The following is an 18,749-nucleotide window of genomic DNA, read 5'->3' on the forward strand; positions in this document are numbered from 1 at the left end:
TATCTAGTGGTGCGATGGCAAAAGTCTGGATGCAAGTAAGCAACGATGTGTGTTTCAGTGTTTGTGTGTGCTTACTTTTTAACGGATCAATCTTGATCATTGGATCATGAAAATATACAAATGGTTTTTTTATTCTTCTTATTTTGCTCTCGTGGCATGGTAAGTTATAACAAGTGGGTCTGTCTCCATGATGGATTCTAAAAACTATTTTTAAAAAAAGTTTGTTTTGTTTCTTATAAACAGATTTCATTAATTGGAAATATTGGAATATTTGTTTCTTAAAAAGTAGTGAAAATTTTGTTGTAAACTATCCATTAAATTTAAATGCATAAGAACATTTTTAAATTTTGTTTCTCTACTAACTTGTTTAATTTGTGCTCTTGTGCGTTATTAAAACTACAAACTACCAGAAACTAGACGGAATTGGGGAGAATTACACTCAGATATTTTATTGTTAATATTTGAGAAGTTGGGGGCAATCAATATACTGACAACTGCTAGCCTAGTGTGCCGGAATTGGAATAGGCTGACACGGAACGAGCCGATGCGGCAAAGGATTGACATGACTAATCATGACCTCTCGCTCTCTATGTATAACCTCAAGCAGATGGCTAAGATTGCCATAGATAGGAGTGCAGGAAAACTGGAGGAGTTCTACGCTGATTGTTTTGCCACTGATGGTCTCTTGCTGTACATTGCCACAAGGTCAAAAAAAATTTATATGTTGTTCTCTTTCTTTGTTATTCTTTTTTATTGTTCGACCCTTTTGACCTTTGGAAGCAACATTGTCTGTTTTATCCTAGTTGAAATTGAAAATTCAGCATTTCAAATAAAAAAGATTGAACTCGGGAACTAGCTAGGCGAATGAGTTTTTCGTTTTTTTTTTTTTTTAGAAGAAAAAATTTCAATTGCTTAATGTACTAGGTTAACCTTTTCAATTTGACAAATAAAATAAACGATAGTTGTTGAAAATCAACCAGTCACCAAAAAAATGTTTTTAAGCCTTTTATTATATTCTCTTAAAGGAGCGAAAGTGTTATAATATGATTAGGCAGGATTGAAAACCAAGGACCAAAGCTGAAGCCATGCATGTAAATAAATTAGTAAACCTTACCCTCAAGCCATTAAAATAAATATCGAGTTATCTACGTTCTCAACAAAAATCTTCACAAGATATATCTCATTCTATGTTAATTAACATTTTCTTTACCCATGCTATGTGTCGAACAGGACTAACTCCTTGAAAAGCATCGGTCTTTTCCTGTGCCCTGGTGTTTCTATTAAAGGATTGATGGCCATGGCTCAAAGGTTGTCGTACAAACAATGTCAATTTCAATTCTTAGATATATATGTATCAAACCATGATCTATAAGGCTTCCTCATAAACATTTATGTTATTAATAGGGCAAAGACTCTGAGAACTCTCCGTTTAATAAATTGTCTTGGTGAAGATTGCCCAGACTACCTAGCAGACATAATAAAAATGTTGCCAATGCTTGAGGAGCTAGAGATTACACGCATGTACATTTGATTCAACAAAATTGTGTAAAACAATTGGACCGGTGTGCACTCAACTGAAATGCTTCAGGTGGAATGATCTTTGGTATTCTAGATATTCGAATAGCGGTTGGGAATCCTTCATGCATGACACCGAAGCTCTCCATATAGGCGAGAATATGAAAGAGCTACGATCTCTTCAGCTTATTTGTAACGAGTAAGTTCTAATTTTGCCTTGGGTTCACATTGGATATTTGTAGTTACTGGAATCATACTTGAAGCCCAAAAACATGGCTGGACAGTGTTTGTTAATCTGAGGATGCAATATCCTTAAATTTGATCGCTAATTGCTTAAAATGAAAAGGAAGATATCCTTTTTCAGTTAAAATTTGTTATCGACCTCAAAGGCATTAAATATCTGTGCTAATAGAGACTTAGAGTAGACAAGAAGCAAATCTATGTGGGAGTTATGTTTGACATGTATTCCCAATACTTGGAGTATTAGAAAATTGGAGGCTTAATTATCCCTACTAGAAAAAAAAAGGGATGAAAGAATTAAAATGTTTTATGTCCTGCTCATAAAATAATATTCAACCTGAATCATCGAAAGTCTCATGCAAATTCTTCAAAGATACCGAAATAGATTGAAAATTGGGGTGGTTGGGCCTTATAATTAGTGTGAAAAGAAACGAAATTAAGATTGAAAGGGAGCTTTTATAAAATAAAATATAATATTAAAAGGGGGAAAATGAAATTTCGAAAGATAGCAGAATTCAAAACTCTTGATAACTTTCTTAAACAGTTGCTGTCGACCAAAAATACAAAAACTTTGACATGTTCTTGGCAGTGTGCTTATGTAATTTATTAGTGGTAATTGAGCTAGCATATCGAAAGAGAAAATTAAATCAAAACAAGCTAGCTAGCTAGCTCTAAATTTATTTGATGATATTGCTGAAACATATAACAGGATGACAAACAAGGGTCTTGAAGCTATTCTTGAAGGATGCCCATATGCCATATCTTGTGTTTCTCGACATTAGGAATTGTTTCAACTTGGCACTGAATGAAAACATTATGACAAAACTCTCGAGGATAAGATACCTTAAACTACCCGGCAACTCTGCCGATGAATACATGGATAGCATATCTAGTGATAAATACTACTACTACGTTAAAGGACCACGCCATTGCTGTTTTCGTCCATACTGTTTAGATCCTGCGGATCTGTTGGATCCTCACAACGACTACGACGATTACCACTATGATACTTTTTCTACGTTAGATGATATGTATGGGGATGTCATGTTTTTGTATTGAAAGGTACATTTTCCAACACCGTACGTATAAAATACTTTTTACATGGAAATTATAGCAGTTGAGGTTAAATTTATGGTAATTAATTGGATTTTGCAAGTCTTTTATAGGACCCTATCATTTTCAGTACCATCATTCACAGTGTAATGTTATTAGTGTTCATTAATTTGACTGCTTTTATTTCTTCTTTTAATAGCAAAGCCAAAGGAGGGTCTTTCGTTTGATTTTTAGATTGCTCGGCTGCTTTCTTGAATTTATAAGACCGCTAAGGTGAATTTACTTTTAGTAATTATAAGAGTAATATGCAAAATTTGTTGGGTTCTTGTTATTTTCCTTTTTAAATTACAATAACCTGTGAGATGGTTCAACTTATTTGTAATTATATATTTTCTTTTTTAGATTCCAATAACTTGTGAGATGGTTCAACTTCTTTCTAATTATTTTCTATTGGAGCACTATATTTTTCAAGAAATTTAAAATTACATATCTCACTTGTTTACGGGTGTACGAAGTTCTTGGATATTTTTTTAAATTTTGCAAGTGTTATTTTTGAGGTGCTCTAGGCTATGCAAGATGCCTTTTAGAAATTTATAACGTTTAGAAAAAAAAATTATTTCCTTCAAACTTTATGTCTGTTTCAAAACTTTGCAAGGTTATGAACTTATGATAATAAAACCTTTCTGTTTGTTTTCATGATCTGTACTGCTGAGTATTTTTGAAAGCAGAATTGAAGGAATGCGGGTCCTGAATGATTGTGGCTTGTTTATTCTGCAATTGACCATTTATTATTCTGGTTTGGCCTGAGTTCAAATAATTTTCACAGAAATTGTAAATAATTTAATTGCTCAAATAGTATATATATAGAATAATTCCAAGAGAATATTGACATAAATTATGAATGTAAAACTCTAAGAGCCCAGTGGCAGTCTGGTACCAACTTTCCGAACCAGCTGAAAAGCAGTACTCAGATAAACCTTATCAGATTACAGAAATTGTTTATTACATCTTCGGTGATGATCTGGACAACCGTGTGGCGTATAAAATTTTTTTTCTTTTTTTTTTCTATATGCAAGACCGTCATATAATCTTAAAATAATGCCATAGTCAACTATCTCTTTCAGTACATGGTGAAATTATAACGGATCACCCCTGGGCTAGAATATATATTAATTTACAATCGTAGGAAAAGAAAAATGTAGTGTGTGTATATATATATATAAAGATGTGATAAATCCTTGATGACAGCATCACATAATATGATAATATCTCTAGTCCTCTAGGGCTCTAGCCTCTACCCCAAACCTAATTTGTCAAAAGCTGATTAAGAAATAGGATTCAGAAAGATGAAATATATATAAAGCTCTTTTTCTTTTTAAAAAGAAAAGAAATATAAAGCTAATCTGCCCAATTTCTAACAGTGACTTGAAAAATAACTCGATCTGAAACGAATAAACCTTGCCTGACCTCAACTGCATGCTAAATTGACTGAAAGCAAACCAGAATGGTATTTCTTTTTTTTTGGGCTAAATTGACTGTAAGTTTGCATTATTGCATAGATCAAAACTATTAACAAAAGAATGCTAAAATTTCATCTTGCTTCCAACCTAAGCAAAAACTATCATACATAAACTTAAAAAGAAAACCTATATGATTTTAAACAAAATGGAAAAACTATCATACATAAACTTAAAAAAAACTACTCATTCTTGAGAGGGGCAGTTACTATACATCACACAGAATGGGGAAAAAAAAAGAGTGAGAGCACAAAATGGGACTTTGCATGTCTGGCTTCTATGGATACGATGCCCTTAATTTATTCCATCGGTACTGATACCAAACTGGAACAGCTCATGATATTGTGTGTTATTATAAACAACAAGTTTAATGGTATATATTGATAAATAGAGAAAATTATAACAAAAATAAATATAAATCTGAAAATTCTGAATAAGTTTGTGGCAATTTAAAACTTGTTCAAAAATAAAATTAAATAGAATGGTAGTTTTGTAAAATAAGGATATAGGGGTAGAATTATAATTTAGGATAAATAGGATGTTATCTTTTGAACCAACGGTAAAATAATCTCAAACCATATAAATACTGTATCAAGGCAGCAACTTTGTAATACACAAGAAAAAATAGAAAAAAAATACAAATTCTCATAACCCTCTGTCTCTACAAAAACATACATGGTATCAGAGCTTTAAGCTTCTGAAATCATAAAATACAAACACAAAAAAAACCCATAACAACAACAAAAAAAAGTGCAAAAATGGCTTGAGAGGGGCAACACGAGAGTTCCAATAATGCTTCCAAGCTCACCAATACTCTGCTCAATGATAGAAATTATCTCACATGGGCAAAAGCTGCGGCGAGAGCACTCAGCGGTCGAGAGATGCGAGAATACATCACGGGAGACAATAAAGTATTTGAAGTTGCAAATCCGCTGTCGCTGACCGAAACAAAAAAAAAGTCAACGAGAAAATGGAGAATTCAAAACGACAAAATCATAACTTGGCTCACAAATTCCATGAAGCCATCCATTTTAGAGCTTTTTCTTCTCGCTGATACAGCTTTCGAGCTATGGGAGGCTCAAGAAAACAATTATTCTCGTATTTACCAACTCAAACAAGAAATTCATCAAGAAAAACAAGGCGAGAGGAAGTATATAGAGTACCTAAGTGCTCTTCAAAAGAAAAAAGCTCCGATCGTATCGGACGCAAACCGCTAACTTGGCTGAAATCAGAAAACGAGAAGAAGAAGAAGAAGATGACATATTCGAGTTCCTTACGGATTTAAACCCGAGTTATGAGGCCGTACGGGCTCAAATCATAAATACAATCCTTCTTCCCTCTTATTCTCAAATCAAAAACATGATCCAATAAGAAGAAAGCAGAAGAGAAGCCATTAGCGGTCCTCAAATCACCATCGACGAGGGACGCGAAAATCACGGCTTCGCTGTGACCAAGAGATCAAATTTTCCAAATTTCGGCCAAAATTCAGAGAAAAAAGGAGCCACCGAAAAATGCGAACATTGCAAGAAAGAGGGACATGAAAAGAGTAAATGTTGGTTCCTCCATTTCGAACTGAGACCGAAATGGCAGAGCAACAGTGGAAAGGGCGGAAAAGGAAAAAAACCCTAAGGGGGGAGAACCTTCGCTGGGGCGGCGCATTCTCACGAAGAGGCGATTGAACAGACGAAGGAATACGCGTCTGCATCCGTTATTGGGTCCGCTCCCTATAGCGGGTCCGCCACTGTAGCCCTTAACGAGTATGCCAGACTAGCGGGCCGAAATTTTTAAAAATACCATAATCCAAAAAAAGAAAAAACCAAATAACCACGAAATTCTGAAAATTCGAACAATACCCTAGCCACATCCCCTAGATGCGGCCCCTCTTTTTTTCGCTTTTTGGTTTGAATTGAACTGCTGCCGTAGGAGAAGGAAAAACAAAAAAAACGGGAGGGGGAGGGGGCTCAACTAGGGGATGAGGTCCCAGAAGAGGGGTCCGAATCTAGAGGATGCGGTCGTGTCAAAATTCAAATTTTTCAGAAAACGTGATTATTTGATTTTTTTTTTTTTTTTTTGGATATGGTATATTTAAAAATTTCAGCTTAGCGGGATCCACATCCTACACAGCACCTACTTTGATTTCTCATGGACCAGCATCTGCTCCAACTCGGTCAGAAATTTCCCAAATACTGTCTTCACTCGGTGGCCTACTAAACCGGGCCTCAGAGCCCAATTCAGGTTTATTAAAAACACGTTTATTTTTTGGAGACCAATCCAGTGGTATGGAAATAAGCCCCGATCAAAATAAATATATAATACCAAATAAAAGAAGAGGGGGATCCAATTACACCCTTTTTTGATGACACCGAATTACACTCTCCAGTTTCAAAGTTTTCAAATTCCAAATAGTCGATCCAAACCGTTCAACATAATGGATATGTTAAAATGTACTTGCAGATCAAATTTTACATTTTTTGGAATTTTTTTTACTATTTATTAAGTATTTAACAAAATCGCTATATTCAGACCGTTGAATTTTTGTACCCATCTTAATAAATAGTAAACAAATTCAGAAAAATGTAAAATTTGATGTGTAAGCACATTTTAACATATCCATCAAGTTGAACGGCTTGGATCGATTGTTTGGACTTTGTAAACATAGGGTGTAATCCGATGTCACCAAAAAAGGGTGTAATTGGATCCCTCCTCATAAAAGAAATACAATAAGCTAAAATATTGAAGCAAATGAAATAAACCAAATAAAATATACAAATTTTGGAAATTTAAATAGCGGATATTCTCAAAATAATTTAGATTAGATTTTAGACTCCAATGCAACCGATCACATGACTAGAAATAAAGATTTGTTACACAACTATAAAAAAAGGGAAATGTCAAGAATTTGTCTATGTTGCAAATGGTGAAAAAAAATGGAAATCTATGGTTATGACTCGGTTATTGTTTTCTCAAAGGAAATTAAAGATGTCTTGAATATAAAAAATTGTACCGCTAATTTATTATATATGGGTAAACTTTCAAAAGAATTAAATTGTGAAATTATTTTTTCACCTCAAAATGTATTCTTTCAGGATGTAATATCCAAGAGGATGATTGGTGAAGGTATTTTCAAAAATGAATTATATTTTTTGTATAGCCGAAAATACAATTTCAACACCCAAGTGTAAGACATGAGACACTTATGGCATAAAAGAATTAGGCATCCTTCCAATAGAACCTTAAAATATATTTTTGATTTTTCTTATTTAAATTGTAGTAATTGTGAAGTATGCAAACTAGCTAAGCATACAAGACTTTCTTTTATAAGCTCAAATTCAGAGAGTAATCATATATTTGAATTTGTTCATCCTGATACTTATATTGGGACCCTCTCCCGTAAACTCTTATAATGATTTCAAATATTTTTGTTATATTTATAAATGATTTTTCACAACTAACATACTTATATTTATTAAAAAATGAAAGTGAGATTTTTTTCTTACTTTCAAGATTTTTCAAACTTAATTGAAAATCAATACAATACTAGGATTAAAGTTCTTAGAATTGATAATGGAACGGAATTTGTAAATCAAATTTTTTCAAAATTCTTGAAATAAAAGGGAATCATACATCAAACAACTTGTGTTTATACTCCACAACAAAACGGGATTTTTGAAAAAAAAAATCATCATTTACTTGAAATGACAAGAGCACTTATGTTTCAAACCAATGTTTCAAAAATCTATTGGTCGGATGCCATTCTCATCGCAACTTATTTGATAAATAGGTTGCCAAGTGTCATTTTAAAAAATAAAAGTCCATTATAAATTATTTACCAAAGAAAAATAGTTTTTAATCACCTAAGAATTTTCGGATGTACATGTTATGTACACCAAAATAAAAGAGATAAACTATACCATACTTCTATAAAAGTTATTTTTATAGGGTATTCATCTCAAAAAAAGGTTATAAATGATATGATTCTATAAATAAAAAAAATTATATTTCTAGAGATGTAACATTTTTTTAAAATGAGCCTTATTTTAAAAATAAATATGAGATTGATAATCAAATTATCACAAATGACTTTGTCATTCCCATTTCTACTAATTAAATTATTAAGCAAATAATTGTAGGAAATGACGACGAAGAAGAAGAAGAAGAAAAAAAAAACGATAATACTCTTCAAAGTGAAGCCGGGGAGGAAGAAAATAAAAATATTGAAGAAGCCGAAAATATTGAAGAACAACATAGGAGGACGTCAACTCGTCGTAAACAACCATCCACAATGTTATGAGATTTCGTAACCTATAAGGTTCAATATCTCATTGAAAATTTTATTTCACATAAAAATATTTCAAAAAACCACCATGCATTTCTTAGTTCAATTTCAAAAATAAAAGAGCCAAGAAATTTTGAAGAAACCATTAACCAACCGGTGTGGTATTAGGCTATGGAAGAAGAACTTCAAGCCTTAGAAAAAAAAATGACACATGGACCATTATACCATTACCAAAAAATAAAAAAATTCGTTAGATGCAAATGGGTTTATAAAATAAAATATAAAGCGATGGATCCATAGAACAGTATAAGGCCCGGCTAGTTGCCAAAGGGTATACCCAAACATATGGTATTGATTACCAAGAGACCCTTGCTTCGGTAGCAAAGATGAATATCATAAGAATTTTGCTTTCAATAGCGGTAAATAATGGATGGAACTTATGTCAAATGGATGTTAAAAATAAGTTTCTTCAAGGAACACTTAAGAAAGATGTTTATATGACTTTACCACCGGGTCATATAAAAGAAAAAAAAATACTAACCTTGCTTGTAGTTAAATAAGTCAATTTATGGACTTAAACAATTGCCTAGGGCATGGTATGAAAAACTCTCTTTATATTTATTTTTTCTCGGTTTTAAAATAAGCCGATCCGATACATCACTATTTTCAAAACATGAAAATAATGATACAACCATTGTTCTTGTTTATGTTGATAATATAATTATTACCGGAAATAATTATGAAAAAATTGACAATGTTAAAAAACACCTAAAAAAAATTTGAAATAAAGGACCTTGGTAGACTTAAATATTTTTTAGAAATTAAAATAGCTCATTCTATCAAGTGATTATTTATCTTGCAAAGAAAATATACCATTGACCTTCTAAAAGAAACGGGAAAATTAGGATTCAAACCGGTATGAACACCAATTAATATCAATTGTAAATTGAATTCCGAAGAAGGGGAGCCGTTGGAGGATATCAACCAATTCCAACGGCTTGTAGGTAAGTTAATTTACGTAACGGTAACTAGGCTGAATATATCATTTGCGGTAAGCCAAATTAGCAAATTTATGCACTCACCAAGAAAATCTCATTTGGATGCAATTGATAGAATTTTGAAATACTTAGAGAAATCACCCGGAAATGGTGTATTGATGAAAAACAATAAATCTAATGATGTGTGTGGCTACTCTGAGTCAGATTGGACTGGGAGCTTTGATAGAAAATCAACAATCGGCTATTGCACATTTGTAGGTGGAAATTTAGTGACATGAAAAAGCAAGAAGTAAAATGTCGTGGCACGATCGAGTGCGGAAGCGGAATATCATGCCATGGCATCCACCGCGAGTGAACTCACATGGATTGAATAATTGCTTGAAGAGTTGAACTTCAAAATTGATAAACCAATGAAGATGTTTTGCGATAACAATGCGGCAATGTATATTGCTTCAAATGCCGTATTTCATGAAAGGACAACATATTTAAATTAATTGTCATTTCATAAGGAAAAATGTGCAAGCAAAGGAAATTGAAACCCCTTATGTGAAGAGTTAAGACCAATTAGCCGACATCTTCACTAAGGGACTAATTCGAAAAGCATTTGAAGAAATAACTGTTGTTCGTACAATAATCTTTTACGGCTATTTGACTAATTTGCAAAAACATACAATTATTGAATTTTACAATTTCTTCTATTTTGAGAATATGTAGGTCCAATAAGAGTAAGAACTGCAGTATAATATGCTTGGACTGAAGAAATCACGAAGAATTTTATCAAGAATACAAATTGTAAAATCAGAAACTTGGTAAAGTATGTGTGAGGTTGATTAAAATGGGATAAAACGTTGGTAACGTTTTCAAAACGTTGGTAACGTTTTCAAAACGTTGGTAACGTTTTCAAAACGTTATAACGTTTTATATTGGTCAGAAACAACAAACTGATCAAAAGAAGAAACAAATTACAACGTTATAACGTTATACAAACGTTGTAACGTTGAATAGCTACAGAGCTACTAAAGCACAGCTGTACAGTACCAACATGAAACGTTGTAACGTTTTATAGATGTCAGAATTTTAAGTACAGCTGTACCAAAGATTGAAATTTCAAATTTAAACGTTGTAACATTTTCTAAACGTTGGTAACGTTTTGTGAGACTTCAAAAGTCCGAAAGCTTCACAAAAACGTTACACAAACGTTTTGAAAACGTTATAACGTTTTGTTGAGCTGTCAGAAAACTAAAACCATAAAATCGCATTTGAATTAAACGTTGTAACGTTTGATAAAACGTTGGTAACGTTTTATGTCAAATAGCTCATTTTTGAGCTGACACTATAAATAGATGAGTGAGATTTCTTTCTCACGGACTTCAGCCGACCCTAATCATTTTAAAAGCGATTTTCTGAGAGCTTAGCCTACTCCATTGTTGTGAGAGCTTAAAACTTCAAAATCCCTCAAGCAACCTCAAACCTACTTCACTAATCTCTAATTAGATTAAGTTAGAGTGATCTATTGAGTGTTTCTCTTGTTCTCGAGTAGCTTGTGTGACTTCCCTTGTTTGTAAGGGCTCGCCGGCGCTCATCTCTCGTTGGCCATGACTTCCCGTTTTGTAAGGGCTCACGGTTCACAATTGTAATCCTTTCATATTGGGTAATAGAAATGCGCACCCAGAAAGAGGTTGCGACGCCCCGGAGACGTAGGCCTTTGTATTGCCGAACTCCGTTAACATCCCGCGTGTCAAATTTCTCTAAACTCATCTATTTACTTTCAATCGCATTTATTTTCAGTTTTTTTTGAGCTAATTAGCGGTGCCCCTAAGTGTAACAATAACAAACAAGCTAGGATTAATTGACATTTATAATCCTAGCTTAAGAGTGAGTGTTGAAAAATAAAATTAAATAGAAGGGTAGTTTTGTAAAATAAGGAAATGGGGGTAGAATTGTAATTTAGGATAAATAGGATGTTATCGTTTGAACCAACGGTAAAATAATCTCAAGTCATATAAATATTGTATCAAGGAAGCAGCTTTGTAATACCCAAGAAAAAAATAGAAAAAATATAAATTCTCATAACTCTCTGTCTCTACAAAAACTAACAAGACTCAGATAACATCTAGAGTCTAATTAATACTGATTACTGAAAGAGATCGAAAGATAGATTTTATCTTTCTTATGAGTTATACACGCTAACTAATGCTGATGAGTCTGTATACAGTCTAATATCGACTAACATCAATAGGAGATCTCCAAACTTCATTATAGGACTAAGAATTGGAGACTTTGCCTTTTGCTAGTTTCTGATCGGAACTCACTAGAAATTGCCATTTTATTATAATAATATAAGCAGATAATTAAATCCTTATTGAAATCTAAATGTAGAAATAAAATCTTAAAGACTAATATATATGTTTCACCGCATGTCAAATGACGTAAAATTTTAATAAATTGAAAACTTAATTTTTTTTAATGCAGCGTTAAATTTTTAAAATATATATACATTGAAAATTTAATTTATTTCTTAAATCCGTTGCCAAGATTATCAAAATAATAATTATTAAATGGTCCATCCTCGATATGTTATGTAGTAAAATATACCAATAAAAATTGACAGAGATTGTTTTGTAGTTAATTAAATATATTTAGACTAATATATACATAATAACTCTATTCTATATCCTTACTAGATAAGCTAATGAATTATTTTTTATTTGTATTCTTAATAAGTCAAAAGGAATATTTCTATTGATAATCTGAAATAATGTAGGAGTATTATTTGGGCATTGAGATTCATGCAAAGTAAAAAAAAAAGGTTCGGATCCAATAGCTCTAAAAAATTATGTTTTACAGTACCCTGGAGAATGTGAATTCGACATTAATACTGAATGAATCGAGAGGTATTTCTTATCTGAAATAATGATATCTGCGAATTTTTTACTTATAGAACTATTATAAAATAAGATAGGAAAAGAAAAAGAGCTAAATTTCGGTGCATAAATAGACCGGAAAAAACTTATTCCAATAAACAAATTTAAAATTGGTTAATAAATGAAGAAATTTTTATTAAAGAGTTAGCGTTATTTAAGAATTTGATTTTTGACAAAAGAAAGAAAAAGAGGACAAAGAAAGAGAGGTGGGTGACATTGCGTTTTACAAGAAGTATTTGTTTGAATCTGAAATTTTTTATTGATTCAAAAGTATTGGAGTGTAACGGAATTATTTGTGGCTTCGAGTATTCAAAACGCAAAACTCAGTGAAATCCCGAACTCATATAGTCTCGGTCGATAACCAATGCAACGAGAAAATTTCCGTGATGTAAACTGCAGATACGTGTGATTGAAGCTCCATCTAATGAATCTCTTTCTATCAGCAACAATAAACTTGGGACCTGAATTTTTTTTTTTTTCGATCCATCTGGATTATCAAAATTTCAAAGCACTCTTTATCTTTTTCTCCTGACATTTTTATTTTTACTCAATTTTTAAAATATTTTAATAAAAATAATCAGGATTTTGAAATAATTTTAAAAATATTCAAAGTGCGAAAAAATTCCACACTCCCGAATTTTTAAAAATTGGGCAAAAATAAAAATGTCGGCTTTTTAGTTTCTATAAATAAAAATTCGTTTTAATACAAACTTGTGTTGAATATCGGAACTATGGGCTTTGAACCGGGCCGAATCAGGCCTCCTACATCAATTTAGACTTGGGCTGCGAACAACACAAAAGGAAACCCTATGAAAATTCTCGGCAATGTTCACAGATCCACAACTGAAAATATCTAATTTCTAAACTCTGGCTCTAGGTCGAACTCGTAGCTGCTCAAGTTATAAAACGGCGGCCACCACCCCTCTTTATAAACCCTCTCTAAACCCTAGCGATCGTTGTCGCTGCCGCTCAAATTTTTTAGGGTTTCTCCTTCTACCGTCACCGCGTTTCTTGGTGAGCTCTCTAATTTTGTTTTGTTTTCCTTCTTTCTTTGCGTCCTGCTGCTTTGTGCTTCGATGAGATTCTCCTAGGGTTTGGTTTAATCGGAGGATTGAAGGAAGGTTTTTGCGTACGCCGTCTTTGTACATTTAAATTTGATTATAGACCAATTGCTTGCACATTGAAACGTTTCTCGTCTTTGGAAAACATATGGACGGAATAATATGAGGACCTGTTTAACTGTTTTCATATGTCGCTTATTTATATAAATTGGCTATAACTTATTGAGCGACTTTGCCTAGATTAGAGATTTTTTGTGCTATTTCCGTTTCAATTAAAATATGCATCGGAACAGGCATGAAACTAAACTTCACAAATTAGAGAAGTTCTCTCATCAGACAATCGGTGATTTTGTTTAATTATATCTTGCGGACTGATTTGATTTCATTGTTTCTGTATCGTTTTTAGGTCATTTGAAACATACACCAATGGGGAAGTCAAGCAAGAAATCAAGTGTCGAGGTATGTATATGTCTGTTAACTTTAGTACTTTCAAACTTCTGTTAAAGCTTATTTGTTAAATAATGTATAATCTCAATCATGCAGGTTGTGCCAGCACCAGTAACAGAGCTGAAATCAGCCAAAAAAGGTATTAGAAATGTAACATCTTATAGTGACATTTGGTTTTCAGACAACAATGTATCTTGGTGATCTAATTGATCTGGCTTTCATTGTTCCCAATGTTTAGGTAAGAGGGGTGCAGAACAGTCACCAGAGAAAGCATTCAGTGCTAAGAAACTGAAGAAAGAAGAAAAGGTAGTCCCTAAAAAAGAGGAGGTGAAGACAACAATTAAAGCTCCTCCCAAGAAGAAGCCTGAAAGTAGCAGTTCTGATGACTCTTCATCAGAATCAGAAGAAGAGGTACTGTTTTACTTGGTCTTCTTTTGTGTACTTCGTATATTTCATTCTATTTGATTTTTAATATTGCATTTAAATTAATTGATAGGTTAAGATTGCTCCCAAGAAGGCTACAAAACCTGTGCCCGTAAAGGATTCTAAGAAGGATTCAAGCAGTGACAGCAGCAGTGAAGAGGACTCATCATCTGACGATGTAAGTCTTAATTCCATTGTTTGAGTTATCACCTGACCAATACCAGTAAGAGCATCTCTGGGGTTACCTGATGTATGGGTACAGTATCAAATTGACTGGTATTTATATGGTATAAAAATATAAAAATTGTTTACAATGTTATTATGTTATTGCTTGTGTTATCTGTTTGTAATTTTTTTTATTATTTTCTGATCCGAATTGGATTGGTTATGTTAGGAGCCTGCAAAGAAGCCTGCTGCACCTGTTAAAAAACCTATGCCAGTAGCTACAAATGGATCGAAGAAGGCGAGCGCTGAATCAAGTGACAGTTCAGAAAGTGATTCTGATGATGAGGTATTTTGGTTAATGTACCTTTTGAGACTTTGTAATTATCTGAGCCATTTGTATACATCACTCTTAACTATTTTATTATACATATTGTCTCAGCATTTGTATGATTTTTTTTTTTTTGTAGTCTGAAGATGAAAAGCCAAAACCAAAGGCTGCTCCAGCGAAGGCTGCGCTGACGGCCACTCCAAAAAAGAAAGAGGAATCAAGTGACTCATCAGACTCAGATTCTGAGTCTGACTCTGATGTAGAGGCTAAGAAGACTGCAAACCCTGCTCCTGCTGTAATCATCTTCTGAGTTCTTTTAATTTATTGTAGCTCTGTTGGGCCCACTTATTTTTTATTTTTTCCATTTGATTGATTGTTGCCTGTTCTTGGTCCTCAATGTTAACTGGCCTCTTATTGTACCAGAAACCGGCAGCCAAGGCAAAAGTGGAAGAGAGTTCAGAGGAGAGCTCTGATGAAGAAAGTTCTGATGAAGAGAGTGATGAAGAGCCTCCTCAGAAGAAATTGAAGGTATTAGTTTGTTGTCTGTAGTCCTCTTTTTGTACATTACATTTTTTCTAAAGTTCTTGTCAACAGGATTCTGTTGCATCAAATGGTGCAAAAGCTCCTGCTATAGCTGCAAAGAAAGTGGAAAGCAGCAGTGAAGAGGAGAGCTCCGACGAAGAAGAGGAACCAAAGAAGACTCAGAAAAATGTGGTATTAAACTGTTGTAATTTCAATAATATGATGTTTATTGCTTCTATTGTAATTAATCTAATTTGTTTTCTCATGTCTTTTATTTGAAGGCTGCAACAAAGAAATCAGCCAAAGACAGTAGCAGCTCAGAAGAGGAAGATTCTTCTGATGAGGATGAAAGCGAAGATGAAGTACCTACCAAAACTCCTAAGAGTAAAGATGTCAAAATGGTTGATGCTCAAACTGTCACGAAATCTGAGAAGAAAGAGGTAACTAATACCTTCTCGAGTGCAATTTTGATATCTCAATCTGTAATCTTGTGCTTAGCTTGCAATTTTTGTGCAGCCCAAGACCCCAGCTAGCAATCAAAGTCAGACGAGCACTATTTTCGTGGGAAATTTGTCTTTTACACTTGAAATAGATGATCTGTATGTATATTTTCCTTTTCCTTGTTTTTCATTTCTGTAGGAAATCTGTAATACTGCATGCCCAATTCCCAATGAAAACTCAATTGCATCTCTTTCTAATACACCATGCCCATTTCACATTGGAGACTATATACATACCTCATAGTAATTAATTATTCAATAAATGAGTTTGCTTTTATATATTTCTTTTCTGAATTGCTATTCCTTGTTTAATAAATATAGGAAAGAGTTCTTCAAAGAGGCAGGTGAGATTGTTGATGTACGCTTAGCTACTAATGAAGATGGAGGCCTAAGAGGCTTCGGTCATGTGGAATTTGCCAACCCAGAAGCTGCTCAAAAGGTGTTCATCTTATTTGGAATTTTGTTTACCAATTTAGTCAATATTCCTTTATTATCATCTGAGTTGAGCTCTTAAAATTCTTTTATCTAGGCTCTCAAAATGGCTGGCATGGAGCTCAATGGCCGAGATCTTAGAATTGATCTGGCTGCAGAACGAGGCCCTCGTACAGGGTGTGTGTGTTTTCTTTTCTTCTCCTGATCATTTGCATAAGCTGAACACGTTTTGATGTTATATATGTTTGTTGAATTGATCAAGTATTTATGTGTGTAGAAAGGACAACTCCTACCAAAAGAGTGGTGGTGGTGGGGCACGTCAGACAGTATTTGTCAAAGGTTTCGACAGATCTCTTGATGAGGATTCGGTACTTGTCTATCAATAATTTTTGTTGAGTTCTTACCTTTCTCATTTTCATATGGTTAACTTTTTTAATCTTTCCTTTTTTTATCATTTTTAGGTCAGAGGCAAGCTAGAAGAAATCTTTGGTTCCTGCGGTGAAATTACACGCATTTCCATTCCCAAGGATTATGAAACTGGTGGTCCCAAAGGGTTAGTTCTCATATTTAACATAAACCCTCAATTGATATATAGCTATCACATGAACAAATTTCCTTGTAGGCAAGATACAAGTTTTTCTTAATGTCCTCATTTAAACAGAATTTCTACATACAAGGAGTTCGATGAATTTAAATTAACCTGGCTATTGGTAAAACTATATGGTTCCTCCAATAGCATTTTATGTATAGCTTTTGGGTTTAAACTGATTTTTTTTTCTCGAAGTGTGGCATTAAAATAGTCTGAATGCTAATGTGAATCTTTTGCCTGTCTTGCAGAATTGCATACGTGGATTTTAATGGCGAAGATGCATTCACCAAGGCCTTGGAGTGTAATGGGTCGGATCTTGATGGGTACAGTCTGTACGTAGATGAAGCCAAACCCAGAGAAAGTGGTGGCTTTAGTGGTGGCGGTGGCGGTGGCTTCAGTGGTGGTGGTGGCTTTGGTGGCAGGGGTGGTCGTGGTGGCAGAGACAGTGGTGGGCGTGGTGGTGGCAGATTTAGTGGTGGGCGTGGGGGCCGTGATGGTGGGCGTCGTGGTGGACGTGGTGGTGGTGGGCGTGGTGGGGGTCGTTTTGGGACCCCCAACCGGTTTAGTGCAGGCACTGCTAGCTCTGGTAAATTGCTTTTTCTCACCTTTGTGAATGTGTAGGAGAGCTACTTTGCCTAGAGAGTTTTACAATTTTACAGGGAACTATAAAAAAAAAACATGAGCATCCCCCCCTACATTTTGATTCCCTCTCCACCCTTTAGTTTCCCATTAATCTCCTCTGCCCTTCCATGCTGTCCTACTTGATAATGAAAGACAAAATGGAATGATTGTTGTAGACCGGCTTGTAGTTTTCTAAAATATGTTCCCCAATTGTTTGGTTCATCTGAAGTCTGAAATTACTTGTCACTTTCTCATTGTAAATTTCTACAGGCAAGAAGACAACTTTCGATGATTGAGTAACAGCTGGCAATTTTGGAGGTCCTTGCAAAGGGAATATATTAAATTTTCAGTCGGATTGGGTGATGATTATGTTATGTACCGTTTTAAGATTTTGATCGAGATAGGTGTTTTTGGATGTTGTATCTGGAATGAACTATGTATGGGTTTAGTTAAATTGTTAGGGCTTTATTATATGTTATTTTATTATATGCATGTTTTAACTTAAAAAGCGTGGATTGATAATATTTTTAGCATCAGATGCTTGTTAATGCAGATGAGCTTTAATACCTGTGATCCCTATGGTATTGTTCGGCAAAAGTTTTATTAAGCCTCTTTAAGATTACCGAGTCTTTTCAGTCGGATTAAGACAGTCTCTTTAAGCTTTCTTTTGTCTGAATCTTAATTTCTTGTTTTGTTTTGAAGGCACCTTTTCTTTCTTTTACTTCTTTTAGCTATTTTAATTTTGCCCTTCTTTAAGGCACCTTCAGCTTTATTTAGCTATCTCAATCTTGTATCTCTTTCTTTAGCTTACTGAATAACTCCATAGTGCAGATTAATATTTAATCTTTCATATGTTGCCAAACAGCCCCTATGTTGAGAAGAAATTTAGATATATGTTCCCATCATAACTTTATCAATTAGATATTTTACTTATAAAATAAAGGAATTTAGATGGAGAAATAACAATTTTTCAACCGTCATAACTTCATCAATTAGATATTTTAATTATAAAATAAAGGAATTTGGATAACTTCATCAATTAGATATTTTACTTGCAAAATAAAGGAATTTGGATGGAAAAATAACAAATTTTCAACTTTTGATAGGTAAAAAAACAAATCTTCATGTACTCTCCGTC

At 33.7% G+C, this 18,749-nt stretch overlaps 2 protein-coding genes across 6 annotated transcripts; both read left to right on the plus strand.

Annotated features, from left to right (window-relative positions):
• Window positions 1–413: 413 nt before the first annotated feature.
• On the plus strand, window positions 414–2,706 carry LOC144569766 (putative F-box/LRR-repeat protein 23). The gene is made up of 4 exons (XM_078320238.1): window positions 414–705; window positions 1,231–1,308; window positions 1,405–1,714; window positions 2,465–2,706. Exons 1-3 carry the CDS (start codon window positions 545–547, stop codon window positions 1,529–1,531), a joined length of 366 nt encoding a protein of 121 aa, XP_078176364.1. The 5' UTR covers window positions 414–544; the 3' UTR covers window positions 1,532–1,714; window positions 2,465–2,706.
• Window positions 2,707–13,347: 10,641 nt separating this feature from the next.
• On the plus strand, window positions 13,348–18,147 carry NUC-L1 (nucleolin like 1). Of its 5 annotated transcripts, none has more exons than XM_078319876.1 (17): window positions 13,348–13,537; window positions 13,991–14,043; window positions 14,128–14,170; window positions 14,270–14,442; window positions 14,528–14,632; window positions 14,849–14,965; window positions 15,087–15,242; window positions 15,371–15,475; window positions 15,542–15,661; window positions 15,751–15,909; window positions 15,986–16,068; window positions 16,291–16,408; window positions 16,499–16,584; window positions 16,679–16,769; window positions 16,863–16,954; window positions 17,239–17,576; window positions 17,882–18,147. In XM_078319876.1, the coding sequence occupies exons 2-17, from the start codon at window positions 14,011–14,013 to the stop codon at window positions 17,905–17,907; spliced, it is 1,845 nt and encodes a 614-aa protein (XP_078176002.1). In that variant the 5' UTR covers window positions 13,348–13,537; window positions 13,991–14,010; the 3' UTR covers window positions 17,908–18,147. The 5 variants fall into 5 exon arrangements, with proteins under 5 accessions (XP_078176002.1, XP_078176004.1, XP_078176005.1 ...); XM_078319878.1 differs by having other exon boundaries at window positions 16,499–16,578; XM_078319879.1 differs by having other exon boundaries at window positions 14,534–14,632.
• The last annotated feature ends 602 nt before the right edge of the window (window positions 18,148–18,749 follow it).

The sequence above is a fragment of the Carex rostrata genome, chromosome 18, assembly GCF_964058835.1.
Source record: "Carex rostrata chromosome 18, lpCarRost1.2, whole genome shotgun sequence".
NCBI classification, from domain to species: Eukaryota; Viridiplantae; Streptophyta; class Magnoliopsida; order Poales; family Cyperaceae; genus Carex; species Carex rostrata.